At 34.9% G+C, this 23,403-nt stretch overlaps 2 protein-coding genes across 6 annotated transcripts in view; one reads left to right on the top strand and one right to left on the bottom strand.

Moving 5' to 3' along the window:
* LOC135842271 (centrosomal and chromosomal factor-like) overlaps window positions 1-9,379 on the top strand; it is a 119,617-nt gene extending 110,238 nt beyond the window's left edge. Inside the window, exon 2 of the mRNA XM_065359649.1 lies at window positions 3,224-9,379. Coding sequence (XP_065215721.1) covers window positions 3,224-4,206 — 983 coding nt within the window. The 3' untranslated portion in view covers window positions 4,207-9,379. The remainder of the gene's footprint in view (window positions 1-3,223) is intronic.
* A 1,020-nt stretch (window positions 9,380-10,399) lies between these two features.
* The window catches only part of LOC135842270 (hypoxia-inducible factor 1-alpha-like), a 132,163-nt gene continuing 119,159 nt past the window's right edge, over window positions 10,400-23,403 (bottom strand). For 4 of the 5 annotated variants that reach the window (XM_065359644.1, XM_065359647.1, XM_065359646.1 and 1 more), the window contains 2 exons: window positions 15,586-15,982; window positions 10,400-11,210 (listed from right to left, as the gene is read on the bottom strand). In XM_065359644.1, the coding sequence (XP_065215716.1) occupies window positions 15,632-15,982 (351 nt within the window). In that variant the 3' untranslated portion in view covers window positions 10,400-11,210; window positions 15,586-15,631. Of the gene's footprint in view, window positions 11,211-15,585; window positions 15,983-23,403 lie in introns of those variants that run through there. The other variant, XM_065359648.1, reaches the window with a different exon arrangement.

A 23,403-nucleotide genomic window follows, 5' to 3' on the forward strand; every position in this document is an offset into this window, starting at 1 on the left:
CAGGATACGTAATATGTGGATTGGAATATTTGAATGTTCGCGCCATCTCGACAATTGTACTGCTTTTGCCTTTTGCATTCAACAGCACCGGATTGTGTTGATAACTGTTGATGAACACCAAATTCTCGTAATACTGAACTTACTGCTTTGTTGTCGAACTCACCTCGGTTATCAGACTGAAATTTCAACACACGGTGACCAAGAGCGCTACTAGATTTGAATAGTACCTCTCGAATGCAACGAGATACTACTGCAGTGGTTTTCTCCTTCTCAACGAACATGTGACCATAATGCGAAAAATGATCTTTAATTGAGGAGCTGAGAATCAAAACTCACATTTGCCAAAAAAAAAAAAAAACGTTTTATGGCAGATTTGGATATACCGTTTTACACTCTATAATGTGACATATTCGGTTTTTTTGGATCAAAGTCATTTTGGTGTGAAATTCACCTTCAAAACCAAGGGTTAGAATCAAAACTCACATTTGCCAATGGCAAATGTGAGTTTTGATGAAAACTTAGTTTTGTTTGCAAAATTCCATAGGGAAAAGTTTGATAACAAGCTGAATTTTGGTACACGGGGGTTTTTTGATACGCTGAACACGAATTTGGGGTGTCCAGGTGAATCCGGTGTACGCTTCCCCCTTTTTTGTGGACCTTAAGCCCCCAAATTTGTTTTTTTGCGTTTAAGTCTGAAAATATGCAATTTTATGCAAGATTTATGTTTTTTGGGTCGCAGAATACGAATTTGACAATATTTTTTTTGTAGGGGTGGGGGATGAGGGGGTTAGGGGGGCGAGAAATTCAAAATTTGACTATAATGATGTGTGATATGTCGAAATGTATGTTTTTGAGGGTGTAGATCACGAATTTGACAATATTTTTTTTCGTAGGGGTCAATGGTGGGGGCTGAGGGGTGAAAATGGTTAAAAATTCAAAATTTGACTATAATGATGTGTGACATGTCGAAATGTACGTTTTCGTGGTTGTAGATCACGAATTTGACAATATTTTTTTCGTAAGGGTTGATGGTGGGGGATGAAGGGGGTGAAAAATTCAAAATTTGACCATAATGATGTGTGATATGTCGAAATGTATGTTTTTGAGAGTGTAGATCACGAATTTGACAATATTTTTTTCGTAGGGGTGAATTGTGGGGGATGAAGGGGGTGAAAACGGTGAACAATTCAAAATTTGACTATAATGATGTGTAATATGTCGAAATGTACCAAGTATAAATAATTCAACTGAAAGTGAGTAATTTTCATCAATTTACTCGATTTTAGTTTGTTATAAAGTCGTTATAGAGGTTTAATTTACGTTAAAACTCCGTGTTTTGCCTATTCTGCTACATAAATAGGAATAGAACAAATTTTTGCACGTAGATGCACGGGAAATCCCAGGGGCTAGTACTTCAGATAGTGTATTTCAAGATGTCATTTGCCATTTTTGCCCCCGAATGCCCCGGCGACGACAACAGTCAATTATAGTGAAAAATCATGGTGAATTTTGTTTAAATGTTACAAATTTTTTCTTCCAGGGACTTTGACGGCTCTCCAATAGAAAATTCTCCATCCCCCACCCTTCACCTTTTCTACACCTTCAAAAACTTACATTTTGACATATCACACATCATTATGGTCAAATTTTGAATTTTTCACCGTTTTCACCCCCTTCATCCCCCACAATTCACCCCTACGAAAAAAATATTGTCAAATTCGTGATCTACACCCTCAAAAACATACATTTCGACATATCACACATCATTATGGTCAAATTTTGAATTTTTCACCCCCTTCATCCCCCACCATCAACCCTTACGAAAAAAATATTGTCAAATTCGTGATCTACAACCACGAAAACGTACATTTCGACATGTCACACATCATTATAGTCAAATTTTGAATTTTTAACCATTTTCACCCCTCAGCCCCCACCATTGACCCCTACGAAAAAAAATATTGTCAAATTCGTGATCTACACCCTCAAAAACATACATTTCGACATATCACACATCATTATAGTCAAATTTTGAATTTCTCGCCCCCCTAACCCCCTCATCCCCCACCCCTACAAAAAAAATATTGTCAAATTCGTATTCTGCGACCCAAAAAACATAAATCTTGCATAAAATTGCATATTTTCAGACTTAAACGCAAAAAAACAAATTTGGGGGCTTAAGGTCCACAAAAAAAGGGGAAGCGTACACCGGATTCACCTGGACACCCCAAATTCGTGTTCAGCGTATCAAAAAACCCCCGTGTACCAAAATTCTGCTTGTTATCAAACTTTTCCCTATCGTCGTAATTAAAACAGTGAAAAAAAATTTGATTGCAAATCTTGGAGTCAAAACTCACATTTGCCATTCTTTGTCTGGATATTAAAGCAGAAGGGAGCTAGGTGAAAATCAGTCAACACAGGGAATCGTGTTCTAGTAGCGCTATCTAATGATTCATTTTGGTATTATAAGTTTTTTCAACTGGCAACACTACTAACTCAGTTTTTCGCGTTTTTCTCAAAATCGTTTATGGTGGCAAATGTGAGTTTTGATTCTCAGCTCCTCAATTACAATCAGGTATCTGTGACCACCAAAGGAACAATCAATCAAATGGTCCGCAAACATCACCAGAAATCTGCTCATCAAATTCGCAATGCCTGGTATTACATATCTTATCACCTGATGTGTCACTGCAGGGCATTGTGAATTTCCAATGCCTCATACCAGGGAAGATATTTGAGTTGTCCACCCTATCCACTCTTTCCCATACACCAACATCAATTTATTCTATTTTTTTTTCATCTTTTGGGGGCTTTAGACGATTGGATGGGATCATAATAATTTTGGAAACTGGGGAAATTTTTTTTTCTTGAAACGAAGATTACTGAGGAGAGATCTGACGCAGAGATGGAAAATGTTTGGATCAATTGGAATTTTTTCATTTTTCTCTAGAGTGGGGCTACAATTTTCAGAGATCTTTATGAATATGAGGAAAGTAGAAAAATCGCCTTTGAAACGTCTATAAGTTGAGAGCCACTTTAACCTGCACTCCTGGTTCCATTTTGGTATCCACAGATTTCGATTATTCTTGGTTTTGAAGTTATTTGTAGCCTATTTTTCATATGTACATTGTACATAGAATATTTATAGAAATGTTCCATCCACGTACAATTATTTGTTGGCACATCACTAATGTCGTACTTTTGTTTTTGATTTTGCTTGCAGATATTTTACCTTCAGTATGTCAAGAAGTCAACAACAACACCAGCAGCAACAACAGTATCAGCAACAGTAGCAGCAACAACAACCACCACAACAATTCTAGCGTATCAGCAAAAACGTTGAGTAGTAATGGCGGCGCTGCTTCTTCGATAGCTTCATCTGGCGGTGGCGTAATTAGTCGAAAGCAACGTTCAATGGCGGCGTTGGCCGGTCACCAGCAACACCAACAGCAACAACCAGCGGTTGGCGTAGCGGCTGTGGCACCATCGGCGGTCGCCTGCTCCGGCTGCAATCCGTGCATGGAAGGCGACCCATGCTCCGGCTACATGCTGTCTTCATCTTCGGCAGCGGCTGTCTCGCAGCATCATCGTCATCGAATGCAGCAACAACCCTGGTCCGGTATGACGGCTCCGCAATTCGCCGCCTTCCCGACTACATCAGGCGGCGGTAAGTTGCGCAAGAGCACGATGGACTCGCCGGCAGCGGCCGCTCCGGCATCTGTTGTGGGGTCGAATACCTCGCTGACGCAGAAACGTACCACGCCATGGCCACCCAATGAAACCAACATGAATGCCGCCAAGCGAAGTAAACTCTCCATGGTAAGCGATCACCACAACCATCATCATCATAATAATAATAATCATAAATCCAATACGGCGGCCGCCGCTGCTGCTGCTGCTGCAGCTGCCGCAGCAGCGGCCGCAGCCGCAGCGGCCAGCACTAATTTGTATTCGGCTTCGGCGGCCGCTAATTTCACTCAATGGTGTAATAACATTTTACCAAATTATTCGGCGACTACGGCTGCTGCGGCCAATGCTACGCCCGCCGTCGCAGCCACCGCCGCCGCGTCCGCCGCTGACTGCTGTAAGGTTTGCCAGCAGCAGCAGTGGAATTACACGAGTCATTGTCGGGCGGCCAGCGCCGCTAATACCGCCTCCAGTATTATATGGAATAATGAAAATATGCTTAGGTTATTTCAAGTCTGATGTTTATTTTTAAAACGCGTTATTTCGATGATTATTATTACTATTATTTATACGATTAGTACCTACTATTTCTTGTTTTTCGCCCTGTTTACTCTTGTCTCGTCTTTTTCCTTGTTTCGTTTTATTTTTCGAGTGCGTTTTTCTTCTTTTTTTGACGGAATTAGTCTTTGTTTTTCGTTTACGAACTTGAGGTTTTTTCGTGTCGTTTTTTGAAAACTTGTATTAAGGAGATCTCGAATCTCAAAGATTTGGGTATCGAAACTTTCAAAAAAAAAAAAAAAAAAAAAGTTACAAATGAGTTCAGAATTTAAAAACAATTTCGGTTATCAAAATTTACCTAATTCGAGTTCAAAAATTGAAAAAAAAACCTACAATGCTGCAAAATATCGATATTTTTTATTAGTGGGTAATTTAAAAATCGAAAAGTCATCGACGAGAAACGATTTCGTACCCACAATACATTGACTGACGATTCGAATCGATAAATGATCGATAATGAAAAAAAAAAAAATGAAAAAATTTGTGAAAAGTATAATGAGGTATATGATATCCGATTACTTGATTACTATACTTGATTATTTTTATGTACTACGTATTTATAATACAAACATATACACTGTAGTTACCTAGAACATGTTTTTGTTTTGTGATAAATTTATGCCAGCTTCGAGTTAGCTGCGTTTCTGTACATGTACAGTGTTTGTACGATAATTTATAATTATTAATTAATTACTCGTGTGTATTTAAGAGACGAACGTATTTAATTCGGATATAGGTAATTTTAGCGTAATACCAGGTATCTACTTTTTTTTTATTACTATATTTTTTTTTTGTACGACAAAACGAGAGAGAAGATTATGATTTTTCCTTTTTCCTCCTCCTTTTTTTTTTGTACAGTATTGTGATTTAGATGTACAAAGCTTGAATTTTTTCCAGTCATATGTTGTATACGTGAAATCGTTTACTTTCCTTATTTCGTATTTTTTTTTTTTTTTTTGTCTTATTCGCCAAATTAGTCTTACAGTTAGATAAGTTATTGTGCCTAAATAAGTTGACGTTTTGGTCTGGATTGTCAACCATTCAGTCCTATTCCCCCCCCCCCCCCCCCCCCACTCCTCCATTTGAACTCTCAACCTCTCAAATCTTTTTTCCAAGTTTTTTTTTTTTTTTTTTTTTTGAAAACAGTTTTTGTTCAAGTTATGACAACAAGTTTTTCAAAATTTGAATTTTTCTATTTTTTTTTTTTTTTTTTTTTTTTTGAAATGTAGGTAACTCTTGAATGTTGGAAGTTTTTTAAAATCAAATTTGCCAATTTTTTTTCTTAGAAATCTGACAAGTCTGTTTTTCTATCTTTTGATTATTTTTCCAAAATAATTCTTGCCCAAAAATTTTAACTAAAATTTGCCAATTTTTTTCAAATTTGACAGTTACAATTTTAATTTAAAAATTCATCAATGTTTTCTCAATTCGAAGTTTTTCTTACAAAAATTGGTAGTCTTTTCTTCTTATTTCACTTTTTTTTTCAAAATTTTTGAAATAGTTGTCAAAAAATCCAATTTTTTGAAAAAGTTGTCAAAAAAAAGTCCATTTTGAAAAAGTTGTCAAAAAGTATCAATTCTTGATGAGTACGATTATCAAACAATCTCAATTTTTGAAAAAGTTGTCTAGAAAGTTCAATTTTTGATACAATTGTCAAAAAAAGCCAATTTTTGAAAAAATTGTCGAAAAATCTAATTTTCAAAAAAAAAGGTTGTCAAAAAATGTCAACTTTGAAAAAGTTGTCAAAAATGTCAATTTTTGAAAAAAGTGTCAAAAAATATCAAGTTTTAAAAAAGTTGTCAAAAAATGTCTATTCTTAAAAAAGTTGTCTAAAAATATAAATTCTGAAAAAGTTGTCAAAAAGTATCAATTTTTGAAACGGTTATCAAAAAAATCACAATTTTTAAAAAAGGTTGTGAAAAAACTGTGAATTTTCAAAAAAGGTTGTCAAAAAATGTCAATTTTTGATACAATTTTGTCAAAAAATATCAAGTTCATAAAAAGTTGTCCAAAAATGTCGATTCTTGAAAAAGTTGTCTAAAAATGCAAATTCTGAAAAAGTTGTCAAAAAGTTTCAATTTTTGATATGATTATCAAAAAATCGCAATTTTTAAAAAAGATTGTGAAAAAACATGAACTTTTGAAAAAGTTGTCTAGAAAGTTCAATTTTTTATACAATTGTCAAAAATGCCAATTTTTGAAAAAGTTGTCAAAAAGTGTTAATTTTCAAAAAAGGTCATCAAAAAATCTAATTTTCAAAAAATGTCAATTTTTGATACAATTTTGTCAAAAAATATAAAGTTCTAAAAAAGTTGTCTAAAAATTTCGATTCTCAAAAAAGTTGTCTAAAAATGCCAATTCTGAAAAAGTTGTCAAAAAGTTTCAATTTTTGATATGATTATCAAAAAATCACAATTTTTAAAAAAGGTTGTGAAAAAAACATGAATTTTTGAAAAAGATGTCTAGAAAGTTCAATTGATTATACAATTGTCAAAAATGTCAATTTTTGAAAAAGTCGTCAAAAAATCTAATTTTCAAAAAAGGTTGTCAAAAAATGTCAATTTTTGATACAATTTTGTCGAAAAATATCAAGTTCAAAAAAAGTTGTCCAAATATGTCGATTCTTGAAAAAGTTGTCTAAAAATGCCAATTCTGAAAAAGTTGTCAAAAAGTTTCAATTTTTGATATGATTATCAAAAAATCACAATTTTTAAAAAAGATTGCGAAAAAACATGAATTTTTGAAAAAGTTGTCTAGAAAGTTCAATTTTTGATACAATTGTCAAAAATGTCAATTTTTGAAAAAGTTGTCAAAAAGTGTTAATTTTCAAAAAAGGTCATCAAAAAATCTAATTTTCAAAAAAGGTTGTCAAAAAATGTCAATTTTTGAAAAAGTTGTCAAAAAATATCAAGTTTTAAAAAAGTTGTCAAAAAATATCAATTTTTAAAAGAGGTTGTCAAAAATTGTCAATATCGAAGAAGTTTGTCAAAAAATGTGAATATTTTGACAATTTTATTTTATACCTAATTGGCAAGTTTTTCCTCCAAAATTCAGTTGTTTTTTCCCTATTTGGCAAATTTTTGAAAAGAGTTACTTATTCGATTTTTTTCCAAGTTTCAAATTTCGGTTGACAATTCACGACTTGACGTTTGTTTGTCTTTGTATTTTTGTAGATGCGTGATTGTGTGCGTTTGTAGTAGCTGTAGGTACTTGGATTATTATTCGTACTAATTATTACTCTACAAAACTACACATGCACGTAATAATATTTCACCCTCGTTAATGTGATATACTATACCTGTAATTATTACCTATGTATCGAACTATAACGGAAAAATATTCGGTAAATTTTTCATTTTTGACTGTAAGATGCTCGTTTCCGGTACAGTGCGCATGCGCCTATGTTCTAGTCCACGAGTCTTTTCTTTTCTTCTTTTTTTTTCGCTTTCTTTCTTTTATTCCTTTTCTTGTAATATTTTTTGCGATCGAGCACGATGAAGCGCACCCTTGTACAATGTACACTATATAAATGTACTTCTTCGTGATTGAATAGTTACCGAAGAAATTTCATCGAGAGTCGAACGAGGAATGAAATACGTCAGAATATAATACGTAGACATACGTACCTCTCTGCTTCCTTCTTCATTCGCTCGCGCGGTCACGTATCGAAAAATCGTATTTCAACCCCCTTTGTATACTTACTGGGGGTAACCTGGTTCTTTTGAGACGTGTGTATTGTACGTACTACCAGCAGCAGCGAATGAAGCAGAAAGACAGATAGCGATAGAGGTAGAGACTAGAGAGAGAGAGAGAGAAAAATTCAACATGGTGAAAGACGCGACGGAAACGAGCACAGCTTCAATTTTTTTTCTTCTTTTTTTTTCCTCTCTGGATGAAAAGGGTAATTCGTTGTAAGCCTGTGCCTATGCTCCCCTTCCCCTCCGACACGTTTTCACCCCTGGCCCTGCGTTTTGTATAAGGCGACATTTTTGATTTTTACTACGGGAATGGCTGTACTATTTCATTTTTTTTTCTACCTCGGCGTGAAAGCTTTTTTATATCGTACTTTTACGTCGTTGTTTTGATTTTCTAGTTCGCCGTGATTTCGATGGTATCGCGACCCAAGCAGATTGAGATATCCTTCGACGTGCTTTACATTCCAAAAAAGAAAAAAGTTGGAAATTTTTTCATTAACAACCCAGCGAATGAAAGAATGCGAAAACTGAGTACTATATAGTGGTAGAAGCCGTATTGTGTTCATTCTTCGAGAATAATACGAAAAATATACGCAAATTGATCGGTCGGTCGGTACAAAGTACGAACCCCTTTATTTATTTTATTTTCATTTTTTTTTCGATTTTTGTTTACGTACCCAAGATAAATAATACATATCTCGAATTTGTTGTTAAGAAAAAAATGTTCCCCTCTCGACTGTACGTTATTCAAAATATTTTTGGGCTTTCATATAGACTGTTGAAAAAAAAATCGATTCGTTAATACGTTATTTGTAGTGTAGAGCTGCGTATTAAGCGTCGAAAATTCTACGTAGGTGGTTTCCCCCTTCCCTTTTTTGGGGGTATATCTTCTTATACTTATAAGATGATGTGTAATTTATCGCTTACCTTACGGCGTTTTGTTTTCTTTCTTTTCCGCTGTTTGTTTTCATTTTTTTCGTTTTTTTCTGTCTCTCTCTCTCTCTATCTGTTTCTCTTTCGTTGTCATTGATTTATGATTATTTATTTATGTACACGTAAATGCGAATGCGAATGCGAATGCGAAATTTTGTGTAACGGATAGAAAAACTTTGTGCGGATAAATCGTAAGCAAAAAATGTACAGTAATTGGCGCGCCACGGCGGCGTGCTCCTGTTTTCTCAATGCGTGTATGTGTGTGTGTGTATTCCTCTTCTTTTTATTTTTAATGTCTGTGATAATTAATCTATTTTGCCGTGTTTATTTAAGATTTACTATTGTACTGTATAATCATGATATATATAATACGTATATATATTTATGATAAAAAAAAGTCGAAGATGCGAGAAAAAGTCAAAAAAATGTACGCGAATATTATTAAATATTCATTATATAATATTTACCTATCATCAAATTCCTTTAAATAAAGTTTCTGCAACGTCTTTTCGTTTATTTTTCCAAAAATGACCGACAGAGAGCGCCGCAATGCAGAGTTGTGGCGCTATCTATGGTGGAAATGTCGAACTAGAGTTTTGCAAAAAATTGCCATAGTGGTGCTATCTATGCAAAGTTGATGGAACTGGAAAAATTTCAAAACTACTAGCGCAATCTATATGAAGTTATTGGAACTAAATTAATTGAATCTTCAAAACGTACTAGTGGCGCTATCTATAAGAAGTTATTGGAACTACAAACTTTTTTAAATGATACAAGTGGCGCTATCTATAAGAAGAAAACTCTTTTTTCTTCCTTTTGTTCTTCTCTTTCAGTCTGAGTCTTCTTCCAAAACAATTTTTTTTTTACAAAAAAACCTATTTTTTTTGCAGAGGGAAAGCTTCTCCCTTTCACACAGGGAATATTCCTCCCCACAGAATTATAATTGATATCTTGGTTTTTAAACAAATTTAAAATTGTCAGCCTTGGGGCACTGTTGCATTTCAAAATTGTTGGCTGGGGGGGGGGGATGAACATGGCAAAAAAAAGGATCCATCCGCCTCCCCCGCCACTCCACTCCCAAAGCTTGTTTTCCTTATATAGTTTCCACTACACAGTTTATCTAAGAGTAGTAAACTATACCACTAAGAATTCAAGGTTACACTTTTTTCCTTATAAGACTTTTTGTCTACATACTTCATCTGCGAGTAGTAAAGTACACCTTGGGCTAACCACTTTTCCACTTTTTAGCCCTTATATAATTTTTGGTACATAGGTTATCTGCGAGTAGTAAACTATACCATCAGATGATTGAGGGATTGGTTTTAAACCTTATATAGTTTTCATTACACAGATTATCTAGGAGAAGTATACCGTCACACTGTATTTTCAAAGTATTCAGTTTACACTTTTAGTTGATAGATGTCAGCAGTCAGCACTGTATACCTCCCTCACACATTTCTGCCTACTGTACACCAACTAAAAGGTAAGTGGTGCACTACAGGTGCCCTGAAAAAGAAACACACCCATCTGCGATATTCATTATAATTGAAAATTTCCACACAAATAAAAACAAAATACGAATAATTGAATGTAAAAATAATTGGTAAAATACATTTCAGAGACAATCTTAGCAATAATGACGACCGTCCAGTTGTAATAATAACCGTCAAGATGTACTGAAATAGTACATTATTCAGTCCGGAAAACAAGGTAAGGTAAGACAAAAAAAAAAAAAAAAACAAGAAAACATGAAATAAGAAACACAATCGTTCCATTTAGATAACAAAATCATTAGTAACGGGAAAAGGGGGGGTTTACAAAATGGCACCTCTGGATACACGAAATCAAGGTAGGGGGAGGGGAATTCATATAAACGAAACGCAGAGATTCTAAAAGTGTACGAATATGTTTCAACGATAATAAAGATGACGATGTTGATGGTCTTACAACAATTTTTTCCCTCCTTTCACAATAACACAAACATACAATATTATTAACGAATGTTTTAAAAAAATTGTTCTTAAAATTAGAAGAAAAAAAAAGAAAAGAAAAAGTTATTTAGAATAGAAAGCTTTACGTTACAAAATAATTAGAGTCTTAAGAATATTATAAAAATCAAAGAAAATACAATATAAAATATTAAATCTTTTATCAACTACAAAACGCTGCCCTTTTCTTTTCAGTACACTGTTGGTTGGTTTTTTTATATGTACCTCTGCTGGGTTTCTTTTTGAAAAAAAAAAATGCAAAATAAAGAGAGAACGTGTAAGCGCGCCAATGCCACAGATATCGTTCAAAATTCACAGACAGGTTTCTCAATAATATACACAGCGTCAACTGGAAAAACATTTCTAAATTAGAAAAATCAGTACTTACTTACCCAAAAACTATTGCTAGTCATACGCTAAAAAGCCAGTACCTAATAATTAAATAATACGCTCTAACAATAAGAGTAAGTCAAATTTGGCAACACTGAAGAGAGAAAATTGGCAACGGCGCAACGTTAAAATGCATGACGCATACGCATTTAGAAACGATATTTGGCAACGTTGTTCGCTAGAGGTTGCCAATTAACGTTTCAACGTTTCCAGAAGAAGGAAACCTACGCTGGCCTGCAAATGATTTCTACTTCATTATTATTCGATATTATTCGCGCGAAAAGCCTTTGTCATTTGGTGGAATCAAAATATATTGTAACCATTCCAATTCGGTACCTGGGTAATTAAACGCGTTCCGAAAAATCGTTAAGAACAGAACAAGGTGCGCAACTTATCGAGGGCGAGAGAGAGAAAAAGACAGAAATATAGCGACAAGGACGATGCGACGTTGCCGAATATTACGCTATTCGACAACAACGTAGCTTTTAACGGCGTTGTATAATTCCGCAGACGGTAGCGACAGCGGCATTTTAAATGCCTTTTTTGACAAGCTGCCATAAAAAGTTGCAGGATACGCGAGAAAGCACATTTTTTATTTTATCCAACCAAATAACGATAACGGTAGGGACAGATAGGCAGATGGTATATTTTTATAAAGACGTCGCTTCAATTTTAACGAGCTTAAACAAACCGTGCTGAGCTGGGCTTGCCTCACAAAACTACGAATTTTCTGTTTCGAAATTTGCGCGAGAAAAAATGGGTACTACGCGTAGGTACCTCTAACCTTTTAAAATATCAAACTAGCGGAACGACAGGCGGCGTTGCTGGCATTTACAATAATTTTGGAATGGCATCGGGATTAGGAGCAATGTGCTCAAACAATGACCACATGTGTTTGACATTTTCACTCGTCACGGCGCGGCGAGGCGAGGCGAGAGGCTTAGCTACTAGGCTGCGAGTTGGTTTAAATTACCTGCAGCTTTCGGCTATCGCCCTCGATATTCTTCTCATTTTTCTCTCTTTTCAGCAGTTCGAGTCGTTGCCAAATTGACGAGCCCTATGCGTTTATTTCGAAACGTTTCTCGTGATTTATTACTACATATAAATTCATAATATACAGGGTGTCCGATCTTTCAGCGAAATACTTTTTATGGTTTTTCAAATTTGAGAAGCTATCTGACTTGGTGAAAGGGGGAAATGAATTGACGAAATTTTGACGCAGAGAATGAGAATTTTGAAAAATATGCCAACTTTTCTTCAATTTTCCAGAAATTAAAAATTTGCATACTTTTTTCTTTTTTTCAAAAGGGGGGGGGGAGAGAATGTGAGTGCACCACAACCCTTATTTGAATTAAATGGAAAATAAAAAAAAAAAACAAATCCTGTAAGCCCTCTAAAAACTACTGCATTTCTTTTCTTATTTTAGAGGAGTATGAACCATCCATAATTTAAGGAGGATGTAGGAGTTCCCAGAACCACTTTTCTCAATTTTTTTTGGAAATTGGAAAAGATCACATAAATTGAGACCTAGAGCGTGGATCTTCCGAAATTATCTACTATTTAGAAGTTAATAAAATACTTAATCAAAAAATATTTTCTCATAAAAATTAGGATTTTTTGAAAAAAATTTACATTTTTCCATTTTTTTATAAGAGAGAGAGGAAGGAGGATGTAGGGGGTTTCAAAACTTTTTTTTTTGGATTTTGTGAGGAATCGAAAAAGAATTCCATAAAAATTGAGACATTTCAAAAAAATATGTACTGCATTTTTGTTTTTTTTTACGGAGAGGGCGCAGCGTGGGCCTTACAAAATTATTTTTTAAAAATTACTTATTTAAAAATTACTTTTTCATAAAGAAAGGCTTTGAAAAAAATCACATTTTTTCACTTATCTGATAGTCCGGCATATGACAACAGGATTAATTGCACCCCCCCCCCCCGCCGATCCTCCGGGACAACTTTTTTCTTAAAGAGGACATCCTAAAGAACATTTTAAAGCAAACTAGCCCAAAAAAAAGTTGGCCTTACTTACAAAATGGCGGCCATTTTGATTGACAGGTCAGCCGAAATCGCAGATTTTGCGTTTCAACATAGGACTTGCACGGAATTTTTCAAACTTTACAAAGGTAGACCGAAAGATCATGCAAAAATTCATCACCTATCAAAATTTCAAGTGCTAAAGTGCGATTTTCGATTTTTGGTGAATTTTTGAAAATCCAATTTAGGCCAAAAATGAGGGAAAAAATCAAAATTTCACCAAATTGACCTTGGAAACTGTTTCAAACCGTTTTGAGGAGTTTTGAAGCCTCCAGCAGATTTTTGAAACTTGAAATTTCCACAAAATTCCATCAAATTGGGGTTGTAAAGCTGAAATTTATTCTAAGAACTAATTTCAATACGCTACAAAGTACTGCAGGTGAATTTCAAGTCGTTTTGAAGCCTCCAGCGACTTTTTGAAAATTCCTGAAGCCTTCAGCAGATTTTTGAAACTTCAAATTTTTACACAATTTCATCAGATTAACGCCCTTTAAAGACGACTTTAGGTGGGTTCAAGTCAGTTTAGAGCCCGCAGCAACTTTTTTGAACATTACTGGAGCCTCCAGTAGATTTTTGAAACTTGAAATTCCCACAACATTAATTTATCAAATGGAGTTGGCAAGCTGAAATTTACTTCGCAGACTACATGGTGGTTTCAAATGGTTTTGAAGCTTCCAGCTACTTCTAGGAAATTTCAATTTTCCAAAAAAACGCCATAACTACAACCTTTCAAAAAGTCGCTGGAGGCTCCAAAACGACTTGATATCCACCAGCCAGCAGTCAACTTCATAGCGTATTGAAATTAGTTTGCAGAAAAAATTTCGACTCTCCATCTCAGTTTGATGAAATTTTGGGGAAATTTCAAGTTTCAAAAATCTACAAGAGGCTCCAGTAATTTTCAAAAAAGTCACTGGAGGCTCCAAAACGACTTGAAATTCACCTGCAGTACTTTGTAGCGTATTGAAATTAGTTTTTAGAATAAATTTCAGCTTTACAACCCCAATTTGATGGAATTTTGTGGAAATTTTGAGTTTCAAAAATCTGCTGGAGGCTCCAGAACTGCTCAAAACGTGTTGAAACCATTTCCAATGGATTTAGCATGTCGAAAATAGGGTATATCCCAAATTTCAGCTTTCTCGGTCAATTTGGTGAAATTTTGATTTTTTCCCTCATTTTTGGCCTAAATTCGATTTTCAAAAATTCACCAAAAATCAAAAAACGCACTTTAGCACTTGAAATTTTGACAGGTGATGAATTTTTCCATGATCTTTCGATCTACTTTTGTAAGGTTTGAAAAATTTCGTGCAAGTCCCATGTTGAAATGCAAAATCTGCGATTTCGGCTGACCTGTCAATCAAAATGGCCGCCATTTTGTAAGTAAAGCCAACTTTTTTTGGGCAAGTTTGCTTTAAAATGTTCCTCAGGATGTCCCCTTTAAGAAAAAAGTTGTCCCGGAGGATCGGCGGGGGGGGGGGTGCAATTACTCCTATTGTCATATGCCGGAATATGAAAGAGAGAGGAAGGAGGATGCAGGAGTTCTCAGAACTCAATTGTTTTTGGATTTGTTCAGAAATCGAAAAAAATTCCTATCGAGAATTTCTTTTTTGAAATTAATGAATAATTCTCGATCAAAGTAGATATTTTCTCATAAAAAATAAGACCATGCAACAAAATAATTACATTTTCCCACTTTATGTACCTAAAAGAGATAAAAAGGTGGATGTCGGGGTTCCCAGAACCACTCTAAAAATTTCCCATCCAAAATTACTTTTTTTTTAATTTGAATTTCTGATCAAAAAAATAATTTTTCATAAAAATAAAAGCTGTTTAATTTTTTTTTCTAAAAGAGAGGGTAAGAATGGTGTAGGGATACCCAGATTCACTTCTTTAGATTTCATGAAAAATCGAAAAAAAGTCCCATAAAAATTGAGACCATTCGAAAAAATATTGTATTTTTCTGTTTTTCTAAGGAAGAGGAGGAGCGTGGACCTTCCAAAATTCCTCTATTGAAATTGATGAATTCTTGATAAAAAAAAATATATACATATATATTTTCCCATAAAAAATATGACTTTTCGAAAAAATCACATTTTCTCCCTTTTTCTAAAATATGTACCAAGGAGGATGTAGGAGTTCCCAAAACCACGAAAGAATTCAGCTTCCAGCAAAGCTGAAACCAGACATCCTCAAACCCCCCCCCTTCGGACGACCATGTCAGAGAAAAATTCACGTTCTCGAACTAAACCAACTAAGTATAATAGGTAGGTATGTAAATGTATTATTCAATTAGGTACTTACCGCTTTAAAATTGGTTCAAAAAACTCCGACGTGACGACGGACGAAATCAAATAATGGAAGTGCATTCCAGCGCCTTGAGGAGATCGCATCCCTGCAGCAGTTCTCCGGCTGATGGCGCATTCACAGCGTAATCTTGCTCGGTTAAATCCATTAGCGACGGTATTTGACTGCTCTCCGAGTCGAACAAGTTGGCTGATTTCTTCTTGAACGGCGACCAACATTTTGAGTCGAGTGAGCCGTTGCCATTGCCGATGTTGTTTTTGGCTTGGTAATTATTACTGTTTGTATTCGACTGGTGCTGGTGCTGGTGCTGCTGGTGGGCCGGATTGGAATATCGGACGACGCCGCCGCCATCGTCGACGCTACGTCTCGTATTCGTATCTTTGAAATCTTCATCCTGCGAACACATTATCGAAATAGCCAAATAACAATATGGTAGGGAAAAAAAGAAGAAAAATGGCCACGATGAAAATCGATACGAAAAAAGTCTAAATTTAGACCATCGAAGTAGACAGCTCGTACTTCTACTTATATCCATCATAACACGAGTAAACAGTGTAGTCGTAGTCGTGGTCGTAAATAGAACCGAGTACTTGTCTACGTGTTTGGAGGCTCTTCTCGAAAAACACAGCAACGAGCCCAGCTAACTCATCAATTTTCTCTAGCACAAATTCGCAACTAATTACTGTACTCTCGTATAGTCTTTGAAAGTAAACGACAACTGTGCAACCTCGCACTGTTCGCCTTCCGCGTCCATATCGAGTTTAGTACCCAACTCGAAAAGAAAACCGCAACGTTACCCAACTTTTTATCTCGTTTCTTTGTTATTTAATTCTTTTTGATGCGGCACGGCGCGGCGCACAAAGTTTCAGAGTTTTCAAAAACAGACAGACAGACGAAAAGACTAGCAACTTTTAACAACCACGTGTACGCAATTAGTCGTGCTCGTCGCGGAGAATTTCGCCAATTACCCAGTTCGTCGGTGTTTGAAAACCAACTGAGAGAGAACGGCGCGGGCGCGGGTGCGTGGTTAAAATTTAATTTTTTGGCCCGAGAAAGGAGAAAGGGTCCCGATCGAGGCCCATACGTCGCTTACGCTTTTTCTTACTCACTCGTACCACTGTCGACTCCACGGTATATCGCGAATATAATTTATGAAAGGCGAAAAATGAATAATCGTTTATACCCCTTTTTCTTCGTACGGTATACAAAGCGCCATTCTTTCGAATACGCCCAGCCCCAGGATCAGGCCCAACCGTCATGTTGCTCCACTTCCTCCTCGACTCGCCCCGAACTTTTTAAAATTAATTTCATTAATCGGTTTTTCATTCTTTTTTTTTTCGCCTCCTCTTCTCTCCTCCACCCCACCTTTTCTTCTTCTTTTTCGCAAACGAGCGATAAAAAGAGACAGCTTTCGCTCGCGTTGGGCCAAGTTCGAGTTGCGCGTTATCGTTCCTTTTCCTCACGAGAGTCGATCGAGTTTCGTACGAATAATTTTCATATACAAGTGAAATATGATAGGAGTACGAGCATTTCGTGTCGGCCTTTTCCAACTTCAAATTCGTAATTTTTAGACCCTTTTTTGGCAGCGAATTGGTTAAATTTCGAGAGAGGCACGAAAATTCAAAAAAAAAAAAAAAAAAAATCATCTTCATTTGCCACAACGATATCAGTTTATTTTTTTATTCTTAAATTTCAACGAATATTTTATCAATTTTGAATTTTTAATGACATTTGTCTTGGAAAAAGTCGATTTTTTAAATTTTTACGAAATGGGACGGGACCTAGGAGGCTTTGGAGGGGTTAATTAAACCAAAATAGTGAGTCGATATTCGCATTCAACGTTCACAAAAACCTATAAAAGGATATGTCACACGACATTTGACTATTTTAAAAACATTTTGTACATTTTGGGGCCTCGAGTCCCCCCCCCCCCACCTCCTCTGTTATACAATCTCAATAACAAAAAATTGATGCTCACAAGGAAACCTCTTGAGGTGTCCGCCTTCGATTTGAACGGGACCCCGATTTTTGGAAAGAGCATGTTCTAAAACCCCCAAATACAAATTTTCAGCTGCCCAAGATCATTTTTCGATTTTGGCGAATTTTTGAAAATCCAAAATTGACTATTTCGGTGATTTATGCTTTTTTTTAAAAAGTACATACTTGATCAGTAAAAATGTTCAAAATAAATTCTAAAACTGATATTAACCCCCCAAATCCGAATTTCGCCATTTCCAGCCATTCTGGAGCCTCCAGCGCTATTTTTCAATTTCTCCAGAATTTTGAATTTGCTCCAGAAGGCGTGAATATGAAGTTGGGCAGCTAAAAATCGAGTTGTGTGTTATAGTCGACCTGTTTAACGAATTTATCCACATTTGAGCCGATTCTGGAGCGGACACCTCAAGAGTGGTTTTTTGACCAGGTTTTTTTTCAAAATAAAAATATTCAAAAATCAAAAATTTCTCGTTTACGAAAAAATTTTTGAAATTTGCGCGAATCGCTGTATTTTGTCATTAATTAACTACACGAGAGCAAAGTTCGCCATTTCCAGCTTTTCTTGGGCCTACCTTTAATTTTTGGATATTTTTATTATGAAAAAAGCTGGCCAAAACCCACTCTTGAGGTGTCCGCTCAAGAATCGGCTCAAATGTGAATAAATTCGTTAAACAGTTCTAGTATAACACACAACTCGATTTTTAGCTGCCCAACTTCATATTCACGCCTTCTGGAGCAAATTGAAAATTCTGGAGAAATTGAAAAATCGCTTTGGAGGCTCCACAATGGCTGGAAATGGCGAAATTCGCCCTCGTGAGGTTAGTTCATGATATAATACTGCGATTCACGCAGATTTCAAAAATTTTCTCGCAAACGAAAAATTTTTGATTTTTGAATATTTTTATTTTGAAAAAAAGCTGGCCAAAAAACCACTCTTGAGGTTTCCGCTCCAGAATCGGCTCAAAAGCGGATAAATTCGTTAAACAGGTCGACTATAACACACAACTCGATTTTTAGCTGCCCAACTTCATATTCACTCCTTCTGGAGCAAATTCAAAATTCTGGAGAAATTGAAAAATTGCGCTGGAGGCTCCAGAATTGCTGGAAATGGAGAAATTTGGATGGGGGGGGGGGGGTTAATATCAGTTTTAGGACTTATTTTGAACATTTTTATTGATCAAGTACGTATTTTTTTAAAAAAAGCATAAATCACCAAAATAGTCAATTTTGGATTTTCAAAAATTCGCCAAAATTCGAAAAATGAACTTGGGCAGCTGAAAATTTGGATTTGGGGTTTTAGAACATACTCTTTCCAAAAATCGCGGTCCCGTTCAAATCGGAGGCGGACACCTCAAGAGATTCCCTTGTCAGTTTTAAATTAATAGATGGTTCTGATTTTGAAAAATGAAATCATTGAATTTCATGAGAAAATAATTCTCTATTTTATTATTTTCCTCCAGCCCAAAGAAAGTTATTCCGGAAGCCCCCACTCCCCAAAAAAGCCAAAAACAATTTTTCTAAAAATTTTCCATTTCTGCATACGTAGTTTATTTCAAAAAAAAACCTCTCCTCCTGGTATCTCGAGAAATTTTTGTTCTCTTGTATGAAGCCCCTTTACCAAAGTAACTCAATACATCATAGTAAGGTAGTTTTTTTTTTGAAAATTATTCATTTCTTGGTAAGAATCCCATCTTCAAAAAACTCTATTTTAAAAAAAAACTCCCAAAATAGAAAAAAATAAAAAAAGAATGCAAATTTTTGAAAAATTTTATTTTCTGGTGAACATTTTTTCAAAGCCCCTCTTTTTGAGAAGAAATTTCCTTGAACCCTGCAATATTTCGGGTTTGAATTTTTTCAACTTGAAAGGCGGGTACTCTACACAAGGGGAGGGGGAAGCGCTGAAGTGACTCTAGAAAAACAATAAGCTGATATTCGTATTTAATGCTCCCAAAAACCTGTAAAAACGATATATTTATATCACACGATTTATTTGCTTTTGTTTTTCTTCTCGTACATTTTGACCAAAATTTAGGGGCTTTGAGCTCCCCCACCCTTCCTCCTTCGTTATGCAATCCTAAATGCGAAACGTTTGGATATTATTTTGAAGTTTGACTGAAATCGTTGAATTTTATGAGAACTATTTTATTACCTTGTATGGATCCCCCCTCTCCCTCATCAAAGTTGGAAATTTGAAAATTTTCATTTCCGCGTCAAAAAATCTTACCAAATGACTCAAATTTCAACAAAAAAAATCCCAAAAATTTAGAAAAATAAAAAAAAATAAAGAATAAAAATTTTTGGAAAATTTTATTTTCTGTTGCAAATTTTTCAAAAAAATGTCCAGCTGGGCGCCAACAATATTTCGGTTTTGAATTTTTCCAACTTGGAAGGGAGGGGGGTAGACCAGGATATTCAAAAATACTCCATCAGACCAAACTTCGGAAGGTGAATTTTGATTTTCAATTTTTGGCAAATTTTTTGAAAATTCTTGTGGTTTCTATTTTCAGTGAAACTGGCAAAATTTCATCAAATTAAAGTAATAAAATTTTGGAAATTTAAAACCCCACTTTCAAAATTACATTTTTTTTGCCATTTCTGAAGCCTTGAGCCAATTTCTACACTTAGTAGTTTTGGGAAAAATTGAAAGGGAGTATCGAAAAATACTGAATTCGACCAAATTTCAAGAACTGAATTCCATTTTCAAATTTTTTGGCAAATTTTTCGAAAATTCTTATGGTTTTTATTTCAGGTGAAAATATCAAAATTTCGTCAAATTCAAGTACTATTTTGAAAATTTAAAGACCAACTTTCGAAATTACGAAATTTTTTGACATCCTGAAGCCTCGAGCGGATTCATCTACTTGTTACGTTTTGGAAAAACTGAAAGGAATATCGAAAAATGTCAAATCGACCACATTTCGGAGGCTGAAATCAACTTTTCGAATTTCTATCGAAAATTTTCAAACTATCAAATTCAAATCATTTTTAGAAAAAAAAAAATCAAAAATTTGATCAAACTGAGGGATACCCTGTTTTAAATCTTCCCAATCGATTCGCGCTGATTTCAACTTTCCAGCAATAATTCCGGAGTCTCCAAAGAATCTCACCAATAATAATTCCCTTTTTAAAAAAAATCCCAAGTTTGAAAAAAAAAAATAAAGAGTAAAAATCGTTGGAAAATTTTATTTTCTGCTGCCATAATTTTTTTGAAGCCCCTATTTTCGAGAAAAAATTTCCCGTGGCCCTACCAATATTTTGGTTTTGAATTTTTCCAACTTGGGGGGAGGGGGGAGGGAGTGCAGTACACAAGGGAACCAATATTCTGGCGGCGAGGGGAGGGGGAGATGAGGAGACCCAAAAATATTTTATCAGATCTAACTTCAGGAGGTGAATTTCAATTTTCAATTTTTGACAAATTTTTTTAAAATTTTTGTGGGCTTCATTACCCGTGAAAATATCGAAATTTCATCGAAATGAATTTCAGCTGTCTACCTAAATTTTACCATATTCTGACTTTTTTTTTTGTTTCGAAAATCTGAATTTGGATTTTCAAAAATTTACCAAAAATCGAAAAACAAAATCCAACGTTTTAAAATTGGCCAGATGATATGTCTATGAACGTTCTTTCAATTTTTTTTTTTTTTTTGATCAATGAGTTGGATACCTCTCAGCAGCATTACAAGGGATCAACAGTCCATATTTCCAACATTATTTTCGATCATGCATAAATGGTATTGGTCTCATAAACCGCGATCTCGAGGAAAAGGAACGACGAGTCAACGACGAACGAACGAACGAACAAACGAACGTAAAAATAATGATCATTATTCGCGAACAAATTATCGTTACTAACGCGAAAAACGTCCCTGAAATCAAATACGATACTAGTTTCACACAAATCGATAATTCAATACCTAACGAGCAAATTATCGCCGTGAAAAGATCACTATCGCGGAAAAAACATTCGATTTCGACAAAAAATACGTCAAGCAGTCATTTTTCAGGTCCTCAGACCACCGATAAAAAATTCTCCGTTACGAAAACACCAATTTATGTACTTCATTTAATTATGAAGCCAGCTCAACTCGGTCTCAAACAAAAACCTAACCTAACCCTAACCCTAACCGGTACCATTTTGTCATGCCCCCTCCCTCCACTTTATTTTTAATTTCAATTTTAATTACCAAATTCCAACCAATGAAATACTACAAAAACAGAAACCTTTATTCAGTTTTCCGTTCGAACAAAATAACAACAATAACAACAGGGCAACAGAACAAAGCTAACAAACAAACGTAACAATCAACAGCGATTGTTCGTCTTCGTCTCGTGTATCAACACGATGATCACTTTTGATCGTCGTTGGTAGTGGTAGCGGCCCTCATCGAGGCTCTAGAAAAAAAATTGTATCTCTTCGTCGTATCTCGTATTACGTATACGTAGACGTATGTAGGTACTACCAACTGGACTAATAAAATAACAACAATAACCATAGTAACAACTAATCTTAAGCAAATACTGGTTAATCAATTAACGAAATCGAAACCGCGTAAATTGACCAATGGTAATAAAATCATCCTCTAAAAAATTAGAGATCTTTTTTTAAATCATTTTTCATTTTTAATTTATATACACGCGACTTTTTTCTTTATTCTTTTTTTTTGTTTTTGAGTATTTTGACAAAAAAAAGGGGGGGTTTGAATACGAACGTAATAATAATTATTATATCAATAGGTAGGTATATTGGTGTTTTCGTAATAAATGTATTATTTATATATTGCGTTTTTTTTTCTTTTTTAGAAAAATAAATAAGTATAAATGCGCCTTTGAGCTACTATACGTCGTCACTTGTCACTTGTTATTACATCATCAGTAACTGCCTCTTTTATTTGAGAAAAAAAATTCCGACATCAAGATATGCCCATTAAGCGCATTTTGCTTCGATACTCGGCAGTGAACGAAAACAAAAAAAAATAACTAGAAGAAGGAGAACGAATCAGGGCGACAGAAACACTCTGTACCAATCAAGATCGTCGACCAACGTGTCAACAAATCGTAATAAATGAACGATGAGTAGATAAATATTGCTTTGCCATAGGTGACATGGGAAGGAGGCTTTTGCAGAAGTTTACACAAAAATGAAGACTTTATGAACGATCATAAAACCGGGGAAGTTGCATAAGAAGCTCCTTTCAAATTATACAGAGAAGTCGTTTCTTCTTCTTAGATCACTGAAATCAAAGAAAAGTGAATTGTGGAATTTAAAACCAAAAAAAAAAAAAAATTTAAATGGTGAAAAAAATACTCAAAATTTTGAATAATTGAAAGAAAAATGGAAAAAGCGAGTCTTTCTTCAATATTAGCAAAAAATATGACTATTCGGTAATTTTGTCATAATACCTAAAGCACAAAAACGTTCGCGATTTTGGGGGAAAACGTGATTTTTTTACATGGGGATTTTTACAAATTTCTTTCGAGAGAACAAAAAAAAAACTTTTCTGCAAATTTCAAATCAAAACTGGACTTTTTAAAATTTAAAAAAATGAAAAAAAAAAAAAAAAATGATGCAGCTTGGGATTTTTTTTGGCAAATTTGGTAGAAAAATAGGATGTTTTGAAAGTTTTACCAAAATAGGATTTTTTTCATGTTTCGAACCAGAGCACAAAAACTTTCGCAATTTTGGGGAAAAAAACATGATTTTCTTGCAAGTTTAGGAAATTAATATACAGAGAAGTCGTTTCTTCATCTTAGATCACTGAAATCAAAGAAAAGTTGATTGTGGAACTTGAAAACAAAAAAAAAACAAAAACAAAAAAACTG

The sequence above is a fragment of the Planococcus citri genome, chromosome 4 (assembly GCF_950023065.1).
Source record: "Planococcus citri chromosome 4, ihPlaCitr1.1, whole genome shotgun sequence".
Taxonomy (NCBI): domain Eukaryota; kingdom Metazoa; phylum Arthropoda; class Insecta; order Hemiptera; family Pseudococcidae; genus Planococcus; species Planococcus citri.